At 41.8% G+C, this 25046-nt stretch overlaps 1 protein-coding gene across 2 annotated transcripts in view; it reads left to right on the forward strand.

Annotated features, from left to right (window-relative positions):
* gbf1 (golgi brefeldin A resistant guanine nucleotide exchange factor 1) overlaps positions 1–25046 on the forward strand; it is a 136956-nt gene that overhangs the window by 64170 nt on the left and 47740 nt on the right. For both annotated transcript variants that reach the window (XM_083922922.1, XM_083922923.1), the window contains exons 5-8: positions 11829–11947; positions 13261–13369; positions 14279–14339; positions 18179–18233. In XM_083922922.1, coding sequence (XP_083779048.1) covers positions 11829–11947; positions 13261–13369; positions 14279–14339; positions 18179–18233 — 344 coding nt within the window. The remainder of the gene's footprint in view (positions 1–11828; positions 11948–13260; positions 13370–14278; positions 14340–18178; positions 18234–25046) is intronic.

A 25046-nucleotide genomic window follows, 5' to 3' on the forward strand; every position in this document is an offset into this window, starting at 1 on the left:
AGCTCTGTGGAATGTACCTTGCATTTCTGGGTCCTTTTTAAACGTCCTGTGTGTAACTTTTTACATATCTTGATCATTTTTTTCTTGCCAATGGATGAATGGTTTGTTGCATAACTTCACCGTCTTTCACTGGGGTTTAGGCTGGAGTGTGTGTAGCAGAGGCACAGCATGTGTGTTTTGGTCGTACAACCAAACCCTTTTCACCCAGTGCTGATACAAATCCTAGAGGAAACACTGACATGTGAAATACATTGGTCTTTTAGTTGGGTAATGTTCGCTAATGTGGAAGAATAGCTATCTAGTTGACATAGCAGAATTCTACCTTGAATGGTCAGCTAATTCATCCAGTTAGGACTGCCTGGAAATAAAAATAAAATGTATGTAATGTATGACCCTTTAGTAAGGAAGCCCTAAAGGGTCATACATTACATACATTTTATTTCCTCCATCTTCCCATGATAATTAGATAATACCTATGTTTTCTTGTGATAAGAAGGTCATTTTCCTCCTTGTTCGCGTGATTACAAGATAATTAATTTGAGATCTGGTGAAAACAAAACGATAATGTAGTCTATTAAATCATTTCAGGGAACATCATTCATTGTAGCAATGTCAGAGGAGCGGGAGAATATGGATCACCATCACATAACACTTCCATCAAGGCCTGACACTGACTGACTTTTCTGTTTAGTCTTCAGTGTTCAGTAGCAGTACAACTACTGTGGAATGAATGAAGCGTATACCTGTTCATGTGAGTGAAGGCATCAGGCTTGATATAAACATTTAGCCTTGTTAAAAAAAGGGAACAAATTAACAGAGATATAAATGTACTTAATATTATTGATTAACAAATAACAAAGTGTACATTAGCAGCAAAAAGAAAGAAATAACACTTCCATGTAAAGTGCAATGCAAAAAGATATTTTTAAATGGAATATAAAACCCTAACCGTTTTGCAAACATAGAATTGAAGCGACTAGATCACTGTAACTGTATTGCTGTTTATGATATTAATAAAGAAATGACTGGGTTGGAATTCTGAATCGGCCTCATTCATCCGATATCGGATCCAGCTGATTAGTCAATATGGGAGCCGATATCCGATCAGGGTATCGGATTGGGGCATCTCTACTTATGCACATATACTGTATGTGAAACATTCTCTGGAACAGATGGTTCTGCCTGCCAGGGCTCACACAGATGTACACATAATATTTGTTCACAGATCACCTCACAAATCGCCCAGAGTCCCAGAGCCTCTGTCTGTCACTCCAGACCTGACACCAGCTCCCTTAATCCCCACCACCCCCATCCTCCCCCATCCTAAAGCCATCCTCCACCAGCATATCATCAGCATTGTTCTAAGGGGTGAACTATTTTGCCGATGCAGCACACTTGCTCTTGCACTCCAGTTGTTGTAAAGATGAAAAAATATTACAGTAGTTTGACAATTTTATTATCCCTCAGATTAACGTTTATTCCTCAAACAGTACAAAATCTTGAGCAATGTGATAACACATTGGCCTCTTCTCTTGTTTTACTTAGCAATGAATCCATTATTTTTCTGGCAGTGTGGCCTATAAGCATGTCATATTAAATATGAGTTCAAAGTATTGAAACCTGATCTGAAGAATGGGACTCCCAAAGACATCATTTGTCATGAGTGATTGTGTCTAAGAGTTAGAGTTGTATTGCACCAGATCATCTATACAACTGCAAAATATTACATAGCTTTCAAATGAGCTTAAAAAATTGTTCTTAACTAGTTCCTATCGTTTGGAATGTCTAGTGCCCGTTTATGTTTTGTTTTATGTTTTATGTCATTTTACATTTTGTCCTTGCAAAGTGTCAAACACATGATTTTTTCTGTCTTGTAAACAGACAACTGATGGTGAGTGTTACATCATCATGTTTGAAAGTTGTAAAGTAAATGAGGTGTGCAAGGAATAAAATGTAAGAAAACCCCCCCAACAAAAACTAGGGCCATATGCTCGTACCTTAACCCTAACTAACTTTATATTAATTATACACTGTACAATGACAGTGCCCTGTACTATACTGTAGTGTTATACTGCAAGTCCACACTCAGGCAACCCAAGCAAAAAGCATCCATATAGTAGGGATATGCTACTGTTAAAAAACACAGAAGTTTGGTAATTCCTGTAAGTTCCTGTAATTCTAGTTCAAAGCACATCATGTGAATCATAACATCAAATTATATTAATAATAATATTAACATTAATTCCAAACTACATGACAGTAAAATCATATATCTTGATGCTCCATGGGAATGTCTGAAGAATGTCTTTATTCATCAGTACATTGCTTTAGATCAAATTCTAACTGAAGTTGAAATAGATGAAACTGACATTGGCTTCAGGAGAGCTGAGTAGATGTGAGCGTAAAATGGACAGAAAGTACAACAACACTGGTCTTGTCAAGTACTGCCATCTCCTGGCTAGGGCGATATAGAAAAAAAGCCTTTGAACACTCTTTGTGGCTAACTCCTCTGCATTTTCTGAAACAATGTTACTCAGCATTAGTTTTGCATGTGATACCTCATTGTCAAATCTGTTTGTTTTGTCTACCTGCAATAAGGCCGATGTTGTTTGGTGTGCTTCTGTAAGCAGACATGATGTCACCACTTCATTGTGATACTTGCTGAATGATTCATGTTACTATTTTATGTCTTGTAAGCTTTCAGCAAAGGCTGGAGTATGTTGATGGTCAGGGACAGTTTAGGTTTGCACACATTACACCATCAGCCCTCTCTGAGCCTGCAGTGATAGAAGCACCTCCAGCAGGCAGTTGTGACGTATATAGGCCTACCCTTCAGTGTGTCACTCCCAACGTTTCCCTCGCACCATCTTTTAAATGTTTTGCTTGTCTAAGGCCCAAGAGAAGAAAGGAAATGGCCTCCACACTCACCCACTCATTTCACTTACCCATTTCATTTAGGTAATTTCTCTCAATCTGTGGCCTGAGGTCTACTGGCATGGAGGAAGCCGTAAACTAAGCCTCTGTGCTGATAGACATCCAGATCTCTATCTATTTTCTCTTTTCCCACTGCTCATCTCTCCGCCCCTGTTCCTCCTTCGTTCTCCCTGTTCTTCTCCTGCCCAGCAGAGCCAGCAAAGCTACTCACTGTGCTGCTAGCAGCCGCACAGTCACTAGGCCACATAGGGCTTGGATCGAGGCTCAGCTGAGGCTTTAGCGAGGCGTTAGCCTGCCTATGATTTTAAGGTTGAAGGAATTTTTGTTCTTGAATAAAATAAACTAGAGGAAAAAAAAATTAAAAATGTATTGTAGGAAGAATTAGTAGAACAAGTACTTATTTTTTAAACATTAATATATTTATTCACTTCTCATTTTCTTTTATTAATAAAGGAATAATAACATGAATAACAACATAAATTAATGAGATAAGAGAAAATTCTCTATTCCTCAAAAGGGGTTGCCATGTTGTTATATTCATGTCAAATGTTCATTATTTCTGTATTATGTCAAAGACATAGCTCACATGGATGGGATTTGCATGTATTATAAAAGAGTAAATATGTAAATGCAGAGGACAACTTTCTTTCAACTTCTTTAAAGTGCAGAAAAAGTCTGAGAATTAACCCAATGATTTCATCAGGGTTGTCTTGTTTTTTCTAAATGGCCCTCTTGTAGGTCCTTTAAATAAAGATTTCTTCCAATGCTGTGACAGTATTGGAAATACCTCCAACACTGCCTCATATGCTGGGATCGGCACTGGTGAGTACACAAGTATGCACCAATCCGATACCACGTAATTTAGCCCTGAAAGAAATCTACTTTAAACAACTTTATTTTTGTTCTTTTTCTGTTATGACAAAGACAAAAAGTTTAACCTGATCCCGGACATACAATAATGATAGCAACCGTATCACATCCACAATAACACAATGAATAATGATATCGATTTTTTTGACATACTGATATCGTATCGATACTCGGTATTGACCAATACACAAGTTTGGGAATCGATATCGGGAAGGAAAAATTGGTATCAAAAACACCTCTTAAAAAAGCAGTAAGGGATTGTATTCCACAGGGTCTATATTGATACACTTGGACAAAACCTGAACAGAGCATAGACATGACATTACGAAACATTTAAACTTGAAGTCATTAAGAGCGTGATCACACTGTCCTTTTGGCCGCGGCCAAAACCGGTTTTTCAGCTAAAGTCTAGTACCTTTAAGTAGTGTGAGCGCACCCGCTCCGCGCTCAACTGGGGCCAGCTGGCCCTCCACGGCCCGCTTGAAATAGGTGGGCTTTAGCGGAGCCGTTTGCACATGTACGAGCACGAGCGTGCGCACGTGTACGAGCACGAGCACGAGCCCTACGGCAGTAGCGTTATGTCCGCCTGTTCGGACATGTAAATAGAAGGACGGACCATGCGCGGACATTTAACAACAACAACAATGGCGGTGAAAGGTTCATGTTGGTGTGATGCGGAGGTGGAGTGTTTACTGCAGATTTGGTCGGATGAAAATATTCAAAAACAGTCGACAAGACGCACAAAAACTCCGAGGTCTATGGAAAGATTTGTAAACAAAGCCACACACACGCGATCAATGCGTGTGACGTGTTACGGCTTGAAGGCGTATGGACAGCAAGAAGTATTGGCCGAGGCCCAGGTAGTGTGAGTACAAACGGGGCTGGGGCGCGGGGGGGAGAGGGAGGGGGGACAAGTACCCTAAAGTCCGGGTCTCGGTCCGGGAGGATAGTGTGAGCGCGCCCTTAGACAATGCAGGGTCATGACACATAGTTCATTTCCAGAGAATTTCTTTTTTTAGAACCAGCACACTTAAGTAAAGATGTCTGGCTGTAGCTTATTCTGTTCTTAGCCCCAATTGTGGTTTTGTATTAAGAGATTTGTACTTTAGGTTTATCGATTTTTGGTTCAGATAGTTTTAAATGTAAAAATGGGTAATGTATGAAGTTACTTTATACTGTATACATGAAGTGGGTTTGTACTGTGTGTGCATACTTCATGTTTATAAGGTGACTAATTATATTCCCATTCATTCTGTACCCCAGCACTATTTGCTGTATGTATTCTTGTTTACAGTTTACATTAACAATTTGACTTGTACATACAGAAGACACAGTATGTATGTATATGTATGTACGGTATATAACAGTTGTATGTTTATACTTGTCACATAGTTCAGTCAGCCTTGTTCTTGTTTTTATCTGCATGTCTCTTTCTTTCTTGGAAACTGAGACAAAATCCATGTATGTGTACACATACTTCGCCAATAAAGCTGATTTGGTTTATTAAAATAAAATTTACCAAAAAGGAACAAGGTAACCACTCTCCACCACACCTCCCTTTTTTTACCCATCAACTTCAATGTTGCCCTTTTCCTGGATTTGTTTTGGGGAACCAAACAAACCCCAGAGATTACGGGATCTTTGGAAAACTAAATGCAAAATCACAAACACTTACCATCAAGATAACAAACTCCTACTTTTCCTTACTTTTATGCACACTGAATGTGTAGCTAAAGATGAGAGCAGAGCAGCCTGGCTGAAAGGTGATCTCTTGCTATTCACAAGATGAACAGGTGAACAAACTCATTTTCTTCTCTGACGCTGGAAAAAGCAGCAGTCCCTTTGTTTGGTTTCTAAAGATGTATTGGCCCTTGTGCAGAGTGCAGCTTGAGAGCTTTTTGTGTTGGTCTCTTAAAAAGCAGCCACTCTGCCCTTTCTGCTTGCTCTCACTCTCACCATGTCTTTTGATTTTTGTGACCAGAGTTTGATATTACTTAAACTGCTTTATGTGGCAGCTGGTTCAAACCCCTGTTGACTTTGCCTACATACCCTCAGGCACACACACACACACACACACACACACACACACACACACACACACACACACACACACACACACACACACACACACACACACACACACACACACACACACACACACACACACACACACACACACACACACACACACACACACACACACACACACACAGACAGTCATATCAAGCCTCTCCTTTCCTCTGTTATTTTAACAATGCCCCCCTCCACAACCCTTCCTTTGGACGCCGCTTGTATAGACTGTGTGCCAAGAGAAGGATTAGTGTTTTATATCACTTCTGACATTCAGCAGGATCCCCCTCTGGCTCTAGTTTCTGTGTCTGGACATTGGATGGTTTCAGCACAACTTCCATGCATGTTGTCGCCCTAGCCTCTGGAGGGATTTTGGCATTGCTCTGTCTCAACCACGCAACCAGTTCTCAGCCATTAACCAACTTCTGACTGATATACTGTCTGCACTGCAGATCTTCACAACAGCTGACAATTACCAAAATGTCCCAAACATTTGCTATTTTGGTAGTTTACCAAGAACTAATATCGTCTATCATTTATCTAATATCTACTTCCAACCACATGCTCACACAAAAGGTTTAATATCATCCCTCCACATCAGAGTCGTCATGTCCACTGCATTGTTGTCTTATTTGGATAATCCTTATCTACACCTCCCTTTCTCCATCTCTCCCTCCATCCTTCTACTCCTCTCTTCTACTCTCTTCCCCCCTGTGCTTATTAGTTAATGAATTGCTGCTCCTGAGGGCGATGGGAAAGGAAAACAGGCTGGCTCCAGGCAGAGAGCTGACCAGCCGCTCAGGTTTCAAAAACACTGGCTCCTGTTGCTCTGACAGCCAATTTGTCCCAGCCTACCCCCAACAAAAGGCCACATCTGGTCATTAGATCCCGGGTTTCAAGGACAATGTGGAAAGGCTGTACCAGATTTGTTGAGTTTTGTACATGGATAGAGCTGTTGGAGCTGTGTTCTTGGTTGCTGAGCTAAACAATCTCAGCCTACATTTATATCACTGTTGGGGGGTCACTCATTCATATTATTTGTCATATTTGGCACAGAATTATTTGAATTGCCCAAAGTACACATTTCCATTCAGAACATCAATTTACCATATGCACCACAGGTAAACTTTATGGCCGAAAAAGGACGAAGAAATAACTGTATCTCAGCAATGATTTCACACATATTTACATATACATAAATGTATTTTGGGCACTGGCTAGTCACACACTGCTCTACCTCTTTACTGGCATTGGATGGTCGGAATGAATAGCCTACCAATATACTGTATGAAGGTGTCCTGTTTCATTCTAAAGTCTTCCCTGAACAGATGTAGCAGATATGGCAAATGCAGGTATTAACAGGCTGCTGCAGCTGTTCTCTTTACCTTTATGTTTGTTTATTATTCATAATTTTCATTTTTTTTTCTCTTTAGTGCTGGTGTCGCACGGGACTGCATTATATTGATGTGAGAAATAATGTGAGGTTTTTCTAATATTTAGCTTCTCTTATGTATGTTATGTGGTGAACAAAACATTCAAAGCACCTTTTTATACAATGTATTCCAGTTCAACACCACCACATTACAAGTATGACCTCAACAATAAACATATGGTTGGATTTAAGCCACTGACAGTATCGCCAACACTTGGACATTATAAGCTGTTGTACTTACTTAATGTGGCCTCTGAGTGTATTCCACACTGCCTCAGTCACAGGGTAATCATGACATGACTGGGCTTCAAATGTAAAATAATTTGCCAGATGTTCCATTAAATACACTGGAGATCAAAATTAGAAAACAAATTATAAATACTTGATTTATTCTGAAATATTGTTATTTTTTACTGTCCAGAATTTGATATAATATCAGCTGTGTCTATACCACTGCTGTACTAGCATGTTTTATTTTTAAATAACCACGGCACTTAAACAAAAACCTTTATTTTGTAAAAAAGACAATGGTCAAAATTAGAGAACAGTAACCACTGTATCAGAAGAGAAGATTTCAACAATGTTTTCTTCTATAGGATTCAAAAATGAACAGGAAGTGTAGAGGCCACAGCTTTGAATGACTTCAGCACATCTGCGCCCACAGGACATCACTATTTTCTCACACTGCTCTGGTTTGATCTTGGTCCATTCCTCTTCAGTCTCTTCCACAGTTCACTAACTGTAGTGAGTTTATTAGACATTGTTTTGTAGATGAGGGTTTTTCAGGGATACTCTATGGGGTTTAGATCTGGACTCTGGGCTGGCCATTTCATTGGTTCACTATTCTGAGTGCCAAGGAACTGCTTCACCTGTTTTACAGTGTGACAGGGGGCAGTGTCTTGCATGAAAATTATAGCTGACTGGGAGATAATTTCAGTGGAAGTATTGCATGTTGCTGAAGGAGGTTCACATAAACAACATAATGTTTCCATCAGACCCAAATAAACTAAACATCCTCTTATCAGTGGAGTGACTCTGGACCAGTTCTCCTCTGTCCACACAACATACTCCTCAGCACATTCTTATTCTTTCTGTTGATAAGAGGTTTGGTCACTGCAGAGTGGGCTTTTAGATGGCACCGTCCTAGCGGCAGCTTGTTTCAGTAGCTCCTGGTACTTCTGCCGTTTTTTGTATTTCTATGGCATTTGTTGTTGTTTTTTTTAGTATTTTTGCACTGTCCTGAGCAACTTCGCAAAGCACAACGGCAAGAAGCTTTTCCAACGGATTGGACACTTTCTACTTATTTTAATTGCACTTGGGTCTCTTCGGATCACTGGGAGCAATGCCTGCAACACCGCCGGCATCGTTTACACCCGTGACCAGCTGATGGCCCTCAGGCACTCGACCCTCTTGGTCAGAGAGAGACTCTCCGTACTGGAGGAGCTAAAGAGGAGACGGCGAGGGTGAAGAGCTGGGCTTAAATGGAGGATGAAGAAGAGATGGTTTAAGCCCTACATCCCTGCAGTCATCACGGGAAACGTATGCTCTCTGGCAAATAAAGTGTATGAACTGGAAGCGCTCGTCAGGACGCAGAAGGAGTACAGAGAGTCCAGTTTTATGTGCTTCACGGAGACATGGCTGCATGGGCAGATACCGGACTCTAACGTCACCATTCCCGTTTTCCAGATGGTCCGTGCAGACAGAGACACCACAGCGACCTACCACCACTGGGCATGTCAGACCACAACCTAGTCCGGACTTCACCATCATAGAGCACCCAGTCACAGTGAGGACAGTGAGGAAATGGTCTCCTGAGGCCATGGAAACATTGCGTGGAGCGCTGGAGACCACATACAGGGATGCTCTGTATAAGCCACATGGCGAAGACATTAATGGCCTGACTGACTGTGTCTCTGAGTTCATTGGGTTTTGCATACCATCCCTACTAAAGAGGTCCGCTGCTACTCAAACAACAAACCGTGGGTAGCCAGCGACCTGAAGGCCCCTCTTAACGAGGCATTCAGACGTGTGCAAAGGTAACTGAAACGCGGCATCAGGGGGAGCAAGGACAACTTTAGAAGAAAACTGGAACACAAACTGGAGGAGAACAACACCATGAACATCTGGAGTGGCATCTGAGTGCGCCAATGAGTTGAACATGTTTTTAAATATGTTCAACTCCAACACCTCCACGACCAGCGGCCCCTCTACTGCTCCTACAAGCAACAACCCCCCACCTCCCCCCACCATCCCTTGCCATAAATCACCAATAACACCGCTGACATTCACCACAGACCTTTTCACACCTCCCACCAACAGGACATCCTCTCAGCCGCCACAGCACCCCACCACATCCTGCAGCAGACACCTCCCGGCCCCACCGTCGTCACCTCCAACTCACAACCCATGGCTGACATCCACCTCAGACACTGCCATATCCCCCACCCCCCAGTCTGGACTCCACATCACATTCAGCCAGGTGAGGAGAGAGCTGGAGAGGCTCAAACAGAGAAAAACTGCAGGACCGGACCACATCAGCTCTCATGTGTTGAAGGCATGGTCCAGCCAGATCTGTGGAGTTCTCCAACACTTCTTCAACCTGAGCCTACACCTTCAGAGAGTGCCAGTGCTCTGGAAAACATCCTGCCTGGTCCCCGTGCCCAAAAAAGGACGCCATGCTGCACTGAAGGATTACAGGCCGGTGGCACTGACCTCTCACATTATGAAGGTCATAGAGAGACTGGTCCTGGCACACCTCAAACTGCTGGTGTGGTCATCGCAAGACCCCCTACAGTTTGCATATCAGCCCCATGTTGGGGTTAATAATGCAATCATCTACCTGCTGCAGAAGGCATATTCCTCCCTGGACAGACCCAACTCCTCAGTCATGAATCGTGTTCTTCGACTTCTCCAGCGCCTTCATCATGATCCAGCCCAGACTGCTGAAGGCCAAACTGGAGAACATGCAGGTTGGTGCTCCCCTCATCACTTGGGTCGATGACTATCTGACGGACAGACCGCAGTTTGTGAGATTACGGAACTGTGTGTCTGGTCGTCTGATCAGTAACACCGGGGCCCCCCAGGGAACTGTACTGTCCCCCTTCCTCTTTAACACATACACATCTGACTTTCAGTACTGCACTCAGTCGTGTCATCTGCAGAAATTCTCTGATGACAAGGCCATTGTGGGGTGTGTTGAGGGCGGGGGGAGGCAGAGTACGGGGTCCTGGTCGACCGCTTTGAGAAGTGGTGGGGGGAGAACTACCTGCAGCTGAACGTGGAGAAGACGAGGGAGATGGTGGTGGACTTTAGGAGGAACAAGCCCCTGCCCTCTCCAGTCAGCATCAGTGGGAAGGATGTGGACTCCTGTAAGTACCTGGGTGTCACACTGGACAATAAACTGGACTGGTCCACCAACACACAGGCCATCTATAAGAAGGGCCTGAACCGGCTTTACTTCCTGAGGAGGCTCAGGTCCTTTTATGTCTGCAACAAGATGCTGAAGATGTTCTATCAGTCTGTGGTTGCAAGCACCATCTTCTTTGCTGCGGTGTCCTGGGGTGCAGGCATCAAGGCAAAGGACGCCACCAGACTGAACAAACTGATTAGGAAGGCAGAGTCTGTTGTTGGCTCCAAGCTTGTCACCCTGGAGGAGGTCGTGGAGGACAGAATGCTGGCAAAACTGCTAGCAATCATGGACAATCCCTCTCACCCCCTCCACAAGACACTGGACAAGCTGAAGAGCAGCTTCAGCAACAGACTGATCCAACCCTGCTGCTCTAAGGAACGTTACAGGAAATCTTTTCTACCCACAACAATAAGACTTTTCAATTCATAAACCTTCGTTAGAGCCTCAATATCCCACCTGGACTAAAGCAGATCTGTAAATTCTTGCACATTGCATTCTTGCGCATTCTCTATCCACATATTCATAGTATAGTATTTTTTTAGCATCAGTATGTATATTATACCCATACTACAAATCCCATACATATCATATATTATATCATATATTGCATGAACATATACATTAGTATTTTATTTTATCATCATCCTGCCACTACACCTCACTATTCATTTATTCAATTATCTTACATTATCTCATGCTTATGTTCAAGTGCCCATGTTCCGTTCTGTGTTTCTACTTCTACTTCTTATACCCAGATATTTTTATTTTTATTTTATCTTATTTTTATTCTATTGTATTGTATCATATTTAGTTGTACCAGATTGCTGCAACAAAATAATTTCCCTTCAGGGATGAATAAAGTAATTATCTCTCTATTTATCTTAAGTCCCAAAAGTCTTAAACGGTGACACACTGTGCAGAGACAGATCCTTGCCCTGTTCAGATTTGATCTCCATGGTTCTGTATGTAGTTGAGTGTCAATCATTGTCAATTTGAGACTCTGCCTGCCATCAGTAACATGGCTTCCTTTCTATGTTCTCTCCTCATTATGGAGCTAAAAAAGTTAGAATATTTCAGTCTTTTGGTGAAATTGTGTGTTTCTTGTGTTTGCAGATGCTAACCATGAAGCAGCAGCAGAAGCTATCGAGAACATGGCAGATGCGGTCACACACGCTAGATTTGTGGGAACAGACCCTGCCAGCGATGAAGTCGTCCTTATGAAAATTCTGCAGGTACAATATGTTTACTAGCAGTAGTGGTCTTGCACATGTGTGATGGACCCGAAAAATATGGCTCATGTTGTCTCAATCCCTGTGCACGTTGTGTACATTTAAGTGCATGGTAATGTGGAGTTAGAACAACATGTTTCTGAGTGAGATGTCACAAGGAGAGCAGTTAAACATTATTTTGATATAATATCATGCATTTTTTGATGATACACATTTTTTTTATGAACTATCTCAAACTTTGAACAGACCATCCTCTCTCTGTTTCTCCTGATCCTTCTTTCATAAAATGTGTGTAATGCTGAAAACACTCAAAGCAGCGGCTCGGCTCACTGTGGCAAACTAAAAGTTGGGGATAGATCAACTTTTCACAGGGAATTGCGACCAGATAATACCCCCAGCCAGTCAGTAACAGAGTCCTGTGACTCCTGTAAGATGTTGATGATGACACATGAACACCACTCTCAGCTGCAAAAAAATGTAATTATTGTGGCAAGCAGCATGCAATCTGTCGCCTTTTAGTGTGTTTTTGGCGTTACAACGAGCTAGTTAAACTTGCAGCTCGATATAACATCCTATGTGTGATTATACTGTTTAAGCAGGTGACATTAAACATGTAAAATAAAGCTTCTCCATTGAACTTCCTCACTATGGAAGTGTAAATGTTAAAGAATTCAGGTGGTGCAGCAATATGAGTATGAGAGAAGTAATGTGTATTTGAACATTAAAACATGTAACCGTTTTCTAGTAGAAACCAAAAATACAAATTTGAACCTGAAAATGATTGTTTCCATTTGCAGAGGCAAGTACACAGCATACAAGCATTTATACAGTATATTGTGTTATTTTATTTCTATGCATATTTAGACAGAATGAAATAATAATACCACCTTAACCAAATGAACAAATACACCACATGTATTTATTTTATGATATGGTCTGTCTTAACCCTCAACAGTCTTCCATGAAGCTATCACTGAGCACTAGTTTTGGGAACAGGATGCTTAGGAACACACTTTTGCTCTGAGTGAGTAGTAAATCCCAGCTCTTGCTAGGGAAGTGAACTACACATTCTAAGCCCCTTCTTGTGTGTCCACAGTGTCCTTCAGTGAGGGCTATGGAGCTCTGTGTTTCTGAACAGTATTTTGTGTGCTGGATAAAACAAAACATGTAGCAGAGCAAGTAGTCGTATGATTTCCATCCACAGTTTCAGTCCACTGATATGGTTAGGTTCAGTGTCCTCAGCTTAATTTCTTGTTAGAAGAACTTGATTGAATCAACTGTGGATTTTAGTACAGTCATATTATACTGTGTTTCAGGTCCTGCGGACTTTGCTGCTGACACCAGTCGGAGCCCATCTGACCAACGAATCTGTTTGTGAGATCATGCAGTCCTGCTTCAGAATCTGCTTTGAGATGCGCCTAAGTGGTGAGCCGCAATAAACACCCATCAGCCTCTCTTTATCAAATGATAGTCATTTCGAAGAAGATTTTTACTTCACTTACCACAAAATACTGAAGCGACTCCAATGGTTTGTGTGCATACTCTTAGTTTTTGACCATCTTGTAACACAGTGGTTCCCAGCCCTGAAGATCAGGACCTCCAAATGGGTCGCATGGTTCATAAGATGACTAATGAAAAGGAATACAATAAAAACAATCCTCTGTGTTTTCAGACTTTTTATTTCCATTTCTATTTTATTGTACAATCATTTACCCCAGCGAGAAGGAAAAATCCCTTAGTTAAAACTCAAAACTGTGACAAAGGGTTGCAAATATTACTTTATTAGAAATTAACACAAACCAAAAGGTTGTGGCCACTGTTGTAACCTAAGGACTTTTGACATACACGTTTATTAGGATCAGTACTGTTTGAGTGAGATTGGCCTTGTACTGACAAGACAGGAAGTTACATTTATCTCTTGTGCAACTTCTTAATTAATGTGTTGGATGATATGTTTATTAACCAGAAGAGGGACCATTTGTGCGCACATCCAGCCAAAATAGTCAGGTGCAAGACAAAAAATTAAACATTTAATCAGACATTAAAATGGTAAAATATTGAGGGACATCGTAGAAACATCTGAAACGGTCAGAATAAGCCTACGCCCAGTTTCAACTCTCTGCCTGAGCTGGCACTTCTCTCTCTTCTTCTGTCTTAGCTCTAGTTTGTTTAAACCTGTTAGTTAGTTAGTTAGTTAGTTAGTTAGTTAGTTAGTTAGTTAGTTAGTTAGTTACTCAGTCAGTTTGTCTAAATTTCTATGTCTGGCAATCTCTACTTTTATTGCTTCTCTATTTCATTCTGTTTGGTTCTAATGTCTGTTTTTCTTGTTCACAGAGCTCCTCAGGAAATCAGCTGAACATACACTGGTTGACATGGTGCAGCTACTGTTCTCTAGGTAAATTAATGAGACAGTGGGGGCTTAAGATGGGCAAAATGTTAAGTAAGACATTTGTGTATGTTCAAGTTTTTTTCTGATATGTTAAAATATATATATAATATCATAACTATCTAATCAAAGGCTGCTTCTTGTAGGACTAAAATAGAATATGTGGTGCTGCTTCAGTTTTTTTTTAATCTTAGAGAACAGGAAAGTAAAGAGTAGTTTCAAACCCCAAATCTGAAGTTGTCTCTCCACAGAAGAGCAGGACGCAGTCCAGCTGTGCTCCTTCATCACCTCTGGATTATAGATTGTCGGCTTTATGCATATGTCTGTCTCTCAGGCCTCATTATTCCTCATGAAGCTCATGAATTTCATTTTGCACTGTGCACAGGGTCAATGGGTCACTGATTCACTAATGCCATAACATGATTTCTCCTTTGGCATTTAGCATAAGAGCGCCTCTCTCCCCATCACCCCCCACACAAAGCAGCCTGTCCAGATGCATCAGAGTGCCAGTCACATTCAGTCACAGACAAGGGGATGAGCCAATTGAGCTGCACACCGCATGATCTGCATATAAATGAAGCGGTTCTCTGCTTCTGCAGCAAAGCTCGCAGCCCAATAAATACTAAGAAGCATACCCACAACCCCCCCAACCACACACACAACCACACACACGCACGCACGCACGCACGCACGCACGCACGCACGCACGCACGCATGCATACAGAATTAGCATTGCCAGCGATCTCAGACAGAAGCAATCAGGGAAAACAGCTACAAAAAAACCTTGTGCTCATCTGAATGTAAAGGAACACACCTGCAGAACAAACAGAGCTAAAAAAAAAATTATGATGTTATTCACCTTTTCTCTGAAGGTATGTATGACTATTTGACGCAGGATTTGTCACAAAGGGTTGGGTTATTTTCCCTCCAGTGAAGTCCAGTGTTGTTTTTTGCCAAGCTTGTCGCCATTCACCGATGCCCTCCTCAAAGCATTCTTATTTATTGGCAGGACCCTTGTATGGCACCTTGTTATCAGGTCGTCTAACAAGATTTTACTGTGCGAGCATGGAAATAGAAAAGGGCAGCCACAGTCGTAAACAGAGGCATCCCTGCACATAAATAGGAGGTATAAGTTTACTGTGGGGGTTTTTATTACAGCCTTTTGATACTGCTCACACCCATATACACATGCCCCTCATCTCATTTTGCTCATGTTCAACCCCCAGCCCCCCACACTTGTCCACAGACCCTGGATAATAGAGATGTGAGAGGGTCTGGGCCACCCCCCTCCCACCACATCGGAGAATGATGAACAGCAGCACAGAGTCTTAGATTGCCTGCTGAAAGTATTAGGCATGTTAATCTGTTGGACCCACAGCTCATCCAATAATCTAGCACTCTATTAACGCTGAGTTAAAGTGTGTGTGTGTGTGTGTGTGTGTGTGTGTGTGTGTGTGTGTGTGTGTGTGTGTGTGTGTGTGTGTGTGTGTGTGTGTGTGTGTGTGTGTGTGTGTGTGTGTGTGTGTGTGTGTGTGTGTGTGTGTGTGTGTGTGTGTGTGTGTGTGTGTGTGTGTGTGTGTGTGTGTGTGTGTGTGTGTGTGTGTGTGTGTGTGTGTGTGTGTGTGTGTGTGTGTGTGTGTGTGCTTCCTGCAAAGCTTTAGAGTCCACAGAAACTACTGACACACACACTTGAGAACAGCAGCAGTGGAAAAGTTTATTTGTGGATCAGGTTGAAAATGTTGAGATTCCCATTGAGATATTGCCTCTCAAGCAGCCTCTCAGCTTAGAATATGTTCTTCTTTGTTTCTTTTGTTTTGGGCTAAGAAAATACATGAAAGGGGTTCCCTGGCAGTTTAGTATTGCATTAAGTTTTTTTCTCAGAATAAAAGCAGTAGTAATGTTGAGATATAGTGACTTTTTTGAACTGAAATGGGATTAATCAATTAGTCGAATGTCTGAAACAATTTTGATAATCTGTTAAACAGCTGAGTAACCCTTTAAGCAAAGATAGTAAAGCTGGTTCCAACACTTTAAATGTGAAGATCATATGGTTTTCTTAGTATTTGACAGTAAATTAATCTCTTTGGATTTAGGACTTTTGAAGATACATCAGACATTTTTCACTATTTGCTGACTTCTTATAGACAAAATTATTCGTGAATTATTCATTAAAATAACAGGTTAATAATCATAGTCACAGCCCTAGTGACTTTCACACCAAAGGAACCAGTTTGTCACACTTCCTGTGATACATTTACAGTCTCCTAGCCCAAAGGGAGATAACCTGATGGCCTTATCAGGGTTTTTTTCTCCGGAAAAATCTTCAAAAATATTTTTGACTTGTAATTATCACTACAGTGTCCTCTAAAATCTTATTATGTCCAGTAGTATTCATTACTCAAATTGCAAAACATTTATCCACAAATATGAGTAAAGAAATGTATTGTTGTGGTGTTTCCTCTTATGTTGCCATTGGATATCATGTATCTTCTGTTAAGGATTTATTCCATGGGTGGCACAATTGCAAAATGTCTGCATTGTAAATGTTGTATAGTTACTCCGTACAACCTGAAAAGTAGTAGAATCTTTTCTGCCCCGACATTATGCTTAGACTCAGACTCTGTACAAATCGAAAAGGGGAATTCATTAGTTTATTAGCCTACTTTCTAACTTTGGATTCACTTCTAAAAAGCTTAATCAGAATAGCAACGAAAACCAACTTTTGCTGGGGCAGTCCAATCATTTTTATGGTAAGAAAGATATTTCTCAGTTTCCAGCCTATTTGCTGTGGCTGAAATGTGATACACCTGTGGGTATCTATATATCTTATAGAATTTCCCTGAGGGGATGAATAAAGTATCTATCTACCTGAATGCTACTTGTTGTACTATACTTCTGATTGAGGCACTACAACAGTTATTCTGTTTATACTCAGTTATATACTCATCAGATTTAGATGAAGGATAGGATTTATCCTAGCCTGCCATTTAACTCCACCGCAGTGGCGATCGGTCTCGGAATGTGAGAATAGCTCATATGTAGGTCATTCCAAGGAAAGTCATAGTAAGCAATAAATGGATGAGCTGGATAAGCAGACATGACATAATTGACAACGGTCATGTCCACACACATAGTTTTAGATAATCTAATTGCATGTGGCCAGATACAGAGATACTATGTATTCTCAGTGCATTAAAATTTGGCAGGGTTCTGATTACTCATGCCACATCCAGAGGTGTGACAGATAAAAATACAACAGCAACACCACGTTCAACCCATCAAGAAACCAAATAAAGAGATCGTTGGTGTTAATTGCTGTCAGAGTATCAACAGGCTGCACCTCAGGACACAAGCTTATGCTTCATTCCCTCCTAATCGCATTAACAAGCCAGTGGATGACCCAATAAGTGCTGTACTTGCCTGTTTGCACTGTATTTTAAGCATTTCAGTTAATTTAACAATGCTATGACGCCATTCACAATTATACGGATGTCGCAAACCACAGCTGTAATGGGTAAGAACTAGTTTCACATATCATTTTGAAAAAAAGTCTCATGTTAAGCTGAGCCTCACAAAATTCCAACTACAGAGCAGCCACACCACCTCGTGCACGACAATGTTTATCAGTTTGCTTTTGTATCCAGCTTAGACTGTTATTGTCACTGCATACATCCTTTTTCTCTTTTTCAAATGTAGCATCTGAATACGCAAATAAAGATTATAAAATGAAGGAAGAAATAACACAGAAGCAGTAAACAGCTACTCAGCAGAAACAGATTCATTATTTTGAGACGATGATTTCAGATTAACTTCTTAACTAGATTCTTTGGGTCTATTTTTTCTTCCAGACTACCACAGTTCAAAGAGGAGGCCAAGAGTTATGTGGGTGCCAACATGAAAAAGGTAAAAGAACAGAAAGGTTGAATAAGTATTTGATCTGCTCACTATTGTTGTCCTCTTTCTTTTTTCAGTTTTTACTGTCTTGGTTTTTCACATTGTCATTGTGCCGTTTTTAAGTTTCCGGTCTGAGCATTATGTCTGTGGCTGTGAAATCCAGTTATTGATGTAGTACAGGGATGTCCAACCCTTTTTCTGGAGAGCAACTGCCCTACATGTTTTAGGTTTCTCCCTGCTCTAACACACCTGATTCTAATGGTTATCCAACATGTGACAGGCTTTAGCTGCTTATAACAAGCACAGCATTAGAATCAGGTGTGTAAGAGCAGGGAGAAACCTAAAACATTCAGGGCAGTAGCTCTCCAAGAGCAGGGTTGGGATGTCTTAAATACCAAGATCAGCCACACCATTACTGCATATGGTAGTCTGTAGAATCAATTAACTAACACATCTCTGATAAAATTACCCTGATTCATAAAACAATGTAGTTAAGTGAGTTTCTGTCCTTTCAGTTCACTTTTGGTTTTGGGAACTTTTAATTTTCGGTTTGAGTTGCACATCTCATGCCCATTGCCTGTTCTCCTGCCCACAGAGCCCATCCACACGTCAGATTGGCAGAGAGAGGGTTCCTAACTGGCCCGCTGACATACACTGAAGTTCAAAATTAGGGAACAAATTATTAATACTTGATTTATTCTAAAATACTGTTTTATTGTTCAGAATTGTATACATCCTGTGGGCTCACCACTCACAGGAGAAACTGCTGGGGTCGTGTGCGCTAGCTTGTGAGGGAGGTGGAGCGCTACCAGTTCTTGTGGGGCTCACCTCCATGCACAATCTCTGTTCTGGAACCGTACTACTGGATAGGGGTTGGCCTCTCTTCTACCCTGCGGTTCCCCAGGGTGTGAGGCGCCGGGCAGGTGTGGGGATACTCACAAACCCCCGGCTGAGTGCCGCAGTGTTGGAGTTTACCCCAGTGGACGAGAGGGTCGCCTCCTTAAATCTGCAGGTGGTAGGGGGGAAAACTCTAATTGTTGTTTGTGCATATGCACCAAACAGCAGTTCAGAGTATTCTGCCTTCTTGGAGACCCTGAATGGAGTCCTGCATGGGGCTCCAGTAGGGGACTCCATAGTTCTGCTGGGAGACTTGGGGCAATGATGGAGACACCTGGAGAGGCGGGATTGGGAGGAACGGCCTTCCTGATCTAAACCTGAGCGGGCCTCTCTTATTAGACTTCTGTCCTAGCCACAGATTGTCTATAACAAACACCATGTTCGAACATAAGGATGCTCATAAGTGTAGGTGTGAATGATGAGATTCGTCCAGAAATGCTGAAAACTTAGGGCTGGAAGGGGCTGTCTCGGTTGACACGTCTCTTCAACATTGCAAAGTCTGGGACACTACAAAGAGAGTGGAAGACCTGGGTGATGGTTCCTCTGTTTAAAAAGGGGGACCAGAGCGTGTGTGCCAATTACAGGGTATCGCACTACTCAGCCTCCCTGGTAAAGTCTACTCCAAGGTGCTGGAAAGAAGGGTTTGTCCTAAAATCGAACCTCAGATTTAAGAGGAGCAATGTGGATTCCATCTTGACATGGAACAACGGACCAGCTCTACACTCTCGCAAGGATCCTGGAGGGGGCTTGGGAGTATGCCCATCCAGTCTGCATGTGCTTTGTGAATCTGGAGAAGGCATATGACCGGGTACACCGGGAGATTCTGTGGGAGGTGCTGCGAAATATGGGGTGAGGGGGGTCACTTCTGAGGGCCATCCAATCTCTGTACACTGAAAGTGAGAGCTTTGTCCGGATCCTCGGCAGTAAGTTGGATTCGTTTTTATGGGGGTTGGCCTCCGTCAGGGTTGCGCTTTGTCACCAATCCTATTCGTGATTTTCATGGACAGGATCGGTTCGCAGCCGAGTGTGAAATGGCTGGGATGAGGATCAGCACCTCTAAATCTGAAGCCGTGGCTCTCAGCAGGAACTGGTGGATTGCTTACTCCGGGAAGGGAATGAGTCCTTACCCCAAGTGAAGGAGTTCAAGTATCTCTGGGATCTTGTTCACGAGTGAGGGGACGATGGAGTGTGAGTTTGGCTTGAGAAGCGGAGCAGTGGGGGCGGTATTGCAGTCGTTTTACCGCACCGTTGTGACAAAACGATAGCCGAGCCGGAAGTCAAAGCTCTCGATCTACCGGTCAATCTTTGTTCCTACCCTCACCTATGGTCATGAAAGCTGGGTCATGACTGAAAGAACAAGGTTACGGTCAAAATGTGTTTTCTCAGGAGGGTGGCTGGAGTCTCCCTTAGAGATAGGGAAGTTCAGCAATCTGTGAGGAACTCAAGTATAGCCCCTGCTCCTTTGCGTTGAAAGGAGCCAGTCAAGGTGGTTCGGGAATCTGGTAAGGATGCTCCCTGAGTGCCTCCCTAGGAAGGTGTTCCAGACATGTCCAGCTGGAAGGAGGCCTCAGGGAAGACCCAGGACTAGGTGGAGAGATTATATCTCCACACATGCCTAGGAACGCCTCGGGATCCCCCAGTTAGAGCTGGTTAATGTGGCCCGGGAAAGGGAAGTTTGGGGTCCCCTGCTGTTGAAGATGTTGAAGCTGTTGAAGATAAATGTGAATGGGTGAGAATTATATTTCCGCTGTGGCTATACCACTGCTGTACTTGCATGTTTTTTTTAAATAACCAGTAACCACATCAACAAAAACCTTTATTTTGTGGGAAGAAAACAGCTAGCAAAATGAGAGAGCCGTAACCATTGTGTCAGAAGAGAAGATTTCAACAATGTTTTCTTCGTTAGGATTCAATAATAGAAAGGAATTGTAGAGGCCACATGTTTGAATGTCTTCAGCACATCTGCGCCCACAGGACATCTGTAGTGTCTCACACTGCTCTCGTTTGACCTTGGTCCATTCTTCTTCAGTCTCTTCCACAGTTCAGTAACTGTAGTGGATTTCTTCGGCTTTACTTTGTTGAAAAGGATTTTCCAGAGATTTTCTATGGGGTTTAGATCTAGACTCTGTTCTTGCCATTTCATTGTTTCAATATTCTTAGCTCCAAGGAACTGTTTAACCTGTTTTACAGTGTGACAGGGGGCAGTGTCTTGCATGAAAATTGCAGCTGATTGGGAGATAATTGCAGTGGAAGTATTGCATGTTGCTGGAGGAGGTTCACATAAACAACATAATGTTTCCATCAGACCCAAATAAACTGAACATCCTCTCATCAGTGAAGTGACTCTGGACCAGTTCTCCTCTGTCCACACAACATGCTCCTCAGCATATTCTTATTCTTTCTGTTGATAAGAGGTTTGGTCACTGCAAAGTGGGCTTTAAGATGGCACCGTCCTAGTGGCAGCTTGTTGCAGTAGCTCCTGGTACTTCTGTCGTTTTTTGTATTTCCATGGCATTTGTTGGTTGTTTTTTAGTATTAACCCGGATGGTTATTTATAAAAACATGCTAGTACAGCAGTGGTATAGACACAGCTGATATTCTATCAAATTCTGAACAATAAAAAATAACATTTCAGACTGAATCAAGTGTACATAACTTGTTCTTTGTAGTGCACTGGCATAGGCAGCGTTAACCCTTTAAGGTACGCACCATGAAAAAAGCAAAGGAAAAAATAATTTTCCTTTTTTTTTTCAATTTTAACAATAACAACAATCAATAGTTTTTTTTTTAAATCAGACCTTATAGTATTTCAGATACAATCCTCTATCAAATGCTTGAGAAGTCTGTTCATAATAAATGAACAACATTCAGAACAAGTCACATTGGCCCTCATTTATCAATCTTGCGTGAAAACGGGCGCAAATCTGAGCGCAGAATTGGTAGTAGGACAGGACACACGTGTGATTTATGAAACATTCGTATCCGACCAATCTCAGCGTACGAATGAGCAGGCCTTGATAAATGCGGCGGCTGAATTGATCGTCATTAACATGTTACGCCCTTAAATATTCCTGGTTCGGAGGCCCCGCCCACTGAGGTCAAACATGGAGAGGAGAAACGCTTGTACGAAAAGAAACTTTTCCGACACAGAGATCGGCATCCTGACATCCGAGATGGAGCAAAATAAAGATGTGCTTTTTGGCAGTCTTAAGAGTGGAATAAAAGGGGCAAATAAAAAGCTGAGCTGTTTAGAAATATAAAAGAATCGTGTGTGTCCCCCTGGCCACCTGGCCACCACGTTTAAAAGCGATAGCTTGGCATCACAAATCACCTGTACATTTATCGAGTGGTAGTATTTGCGATTGATGAATACGTAATCATTCATGGATGGTGCCTATAGACGCACATGAGTACAATCAATTGCTCCAACCACAGTTCTTATTTTTTTTAATTCGTTTTAAGAATCCGTTTTGATCTGTTCTTAATATGTGACTGCTTATGCTTTATGACAGGTTTGTTAATTATTATCAGCCTTATTTTGCTGTGCCACAAATCCACAGGCTCAAATTTGCGTACACGATCTCAGACCTGACGTGAGATTTGATCATAGCTCCCGCTCACGTCCAAATTGATAAATGCCGAAGTTTGTGTGAAAATGGTCGTACGCACTTTTTTCTGCCGTACGTTCTTTTGATAAATGAGGGCCATTGAGTGCAATTTCTTGACCAATATTACTCACTCAAACATTTTTTGGTGGTCATGCAACAGCACAAATATCTTTTGGTGGTCAGGCAACAGCACTAATGGTTTTCGACCTGTTGTGCAACTGCACTAAAGATTTTGGTCAGGGCTGCAACAGCAATTATATTACTTTTGGCCACTCATTTCTGATGGTATGCTGCAAAGCGTTCTTGCTTTCCTGCAGTCCTGCATCGCCCCTGTTTGTTAGAGTGAAGTGGCAAATGTCCGAAGTTGTCATACTGTACATGTGGTTGTAGGTGGGAGAGTCTTAGGGTATTTTTTTTTTGTTTGACGACATCTGTGGTAGAGAGGATGATGAAGGTCGGCCAACTTTGGATGCTGGCTTGTTGACTTGAGCCAAAGTGTGTGCGACTGCCAGATGGAACTTTTTGAGAGGCAGCAGTAGGGGTGGGCGATATGACGATATTAGATGGTGAAGGATCAGAACTTGTTGACAATCTGCCAAAGCAGAGAGATCGTAGTATCTTCTGTAGGGCATATTCTATCCACTGCTGTTCTATGCTCTTACACAGACGGATCAGGGTTTTATTCTTCAGCCAAATCACACTATTGGCTAGTCCGTCTCATGCACTGATAGCGGACTACAGGCAGTGACGAGAATTTCTCATCCCCCCATCATGATTGATTCAGAGAGTAGCGGGAAATCATGGCTGAAAATGTAAATGAAACTACTGGGTCCTAACAGACTATCACGTCACATCATCCCTGTCTGTACACAATTATTCATAGAATTTTGGAACAAGCGCCTAAAAATCAAATAAATGTCCCATGCAACTACAGACTCCTAATGTGTTTAACAAAGGAGGCAGCGCTGTTACTTCACAGAGGCCTCCTTCTGCCCATACCTTTCACACACACACTGTCATACAAGGTGCGCACATCGGATTGTAACACAACGAACCTTTTCAAGCACCTAAAGAGACAACATCCTAAACAGCTTCTCTACCTTTACCATAAAATGACAACTCAACTGTTTGCTAGAGCATGTTTTGAAAAAATGATTTGACCTTATTTTTGTTGAATTAAATTCCATAATTGTGTTAAACAACTCCTCTGAAATGATATGCAACAAAAGCGTTTTACCTTTGAAAGTCTCACCGATATGCGTCATCAAAGGAAGAGTGAATTTTTGCTGTGTGACTTCCTGATTGAAGGAACACAGAAAAAGGCATACTGCTCACAGACACAGTGCCATCTAGTGGATTTTTTGGGATTGCACAACTACACCAAACGGTAGAGATGACTCATTCAGGTTGAGTTAAGCTTGATGCATTTTTCAATGAAATATAGTGACTTAAAATGTGGTCTACCAAATGGTTGAGTAGTACCATACACATGTTTTCTTGGCAGGAGTACATGAGGGTGCATTGGGTTGCTATTAAACTTTGGTGGTTTTTACGGCCTTCAAAGTGTGTTTTCTCTTGCCTTTTCAAGCTATTAAAATAATTAATTCATTTTGAGATATAACAGTTTTCTGTTATTCCAACATTACATATCCCAGTTGTCTAACTAATTAAGACAGTATAGCTAATAGAATAGCTAATCGTATCAGGACTACTTCTGTGACTTTAGACAGGTTGAACCAATTAGACGCTTGGTTTCAAAGTCCACTTCAATAGAAACACATGTGATGATTAAGTGAAATAGAAATAGATGAGGCATGTTTAAAGAAAATGGCTGTACTTAATTGGCACTGCTACACTGTATCAACAACACAATTCAAAAATCTGGACTCACAACAAGACCAATTTATTCCAAATCCACCAGGGGTGTGTCCATTGGGGTGGCCTGGGATTTCGGTGCCAACCCAGTAAGAGAGAGAAACTAGACAATCTCAGAAATCCATTGGTACCAACCAGTTAAATTGTCGGGAAGAGGGCTAAACAACACTCAAAATTTTGATGAGGGAAAAACTGGCATGGTACAGACAAGTCTACCTTTTACAGACATGCATGGATTTTTCCGATGGTGTTCCTCAAGGTCTGGGTGTCTTAATGTGATATTGTAAATTCATTTTTGACCATTTTTATTTATTCTCAATTTTTTTTTTTAAAAAGTTCAATTTAGCACATCATACAATGTTCATCATACACTTCCATCATAATGCTCCAAGCCCTTACACAAACTTTCAACATTTGAATTTATGACCTGAAGAACTTGACA

Source organism: Echiichthys vipera, assembly GCF_963691815.1.
Source record: "Echiichthys vipera genome assembly, chromosome: 11".
Taxonomy (NCBI): Eukaryota; Metazoa; Chordata; class Actinopteri; order Perciformes; family Trachinidae; genus Echiichthys; species Echiichthys vipera.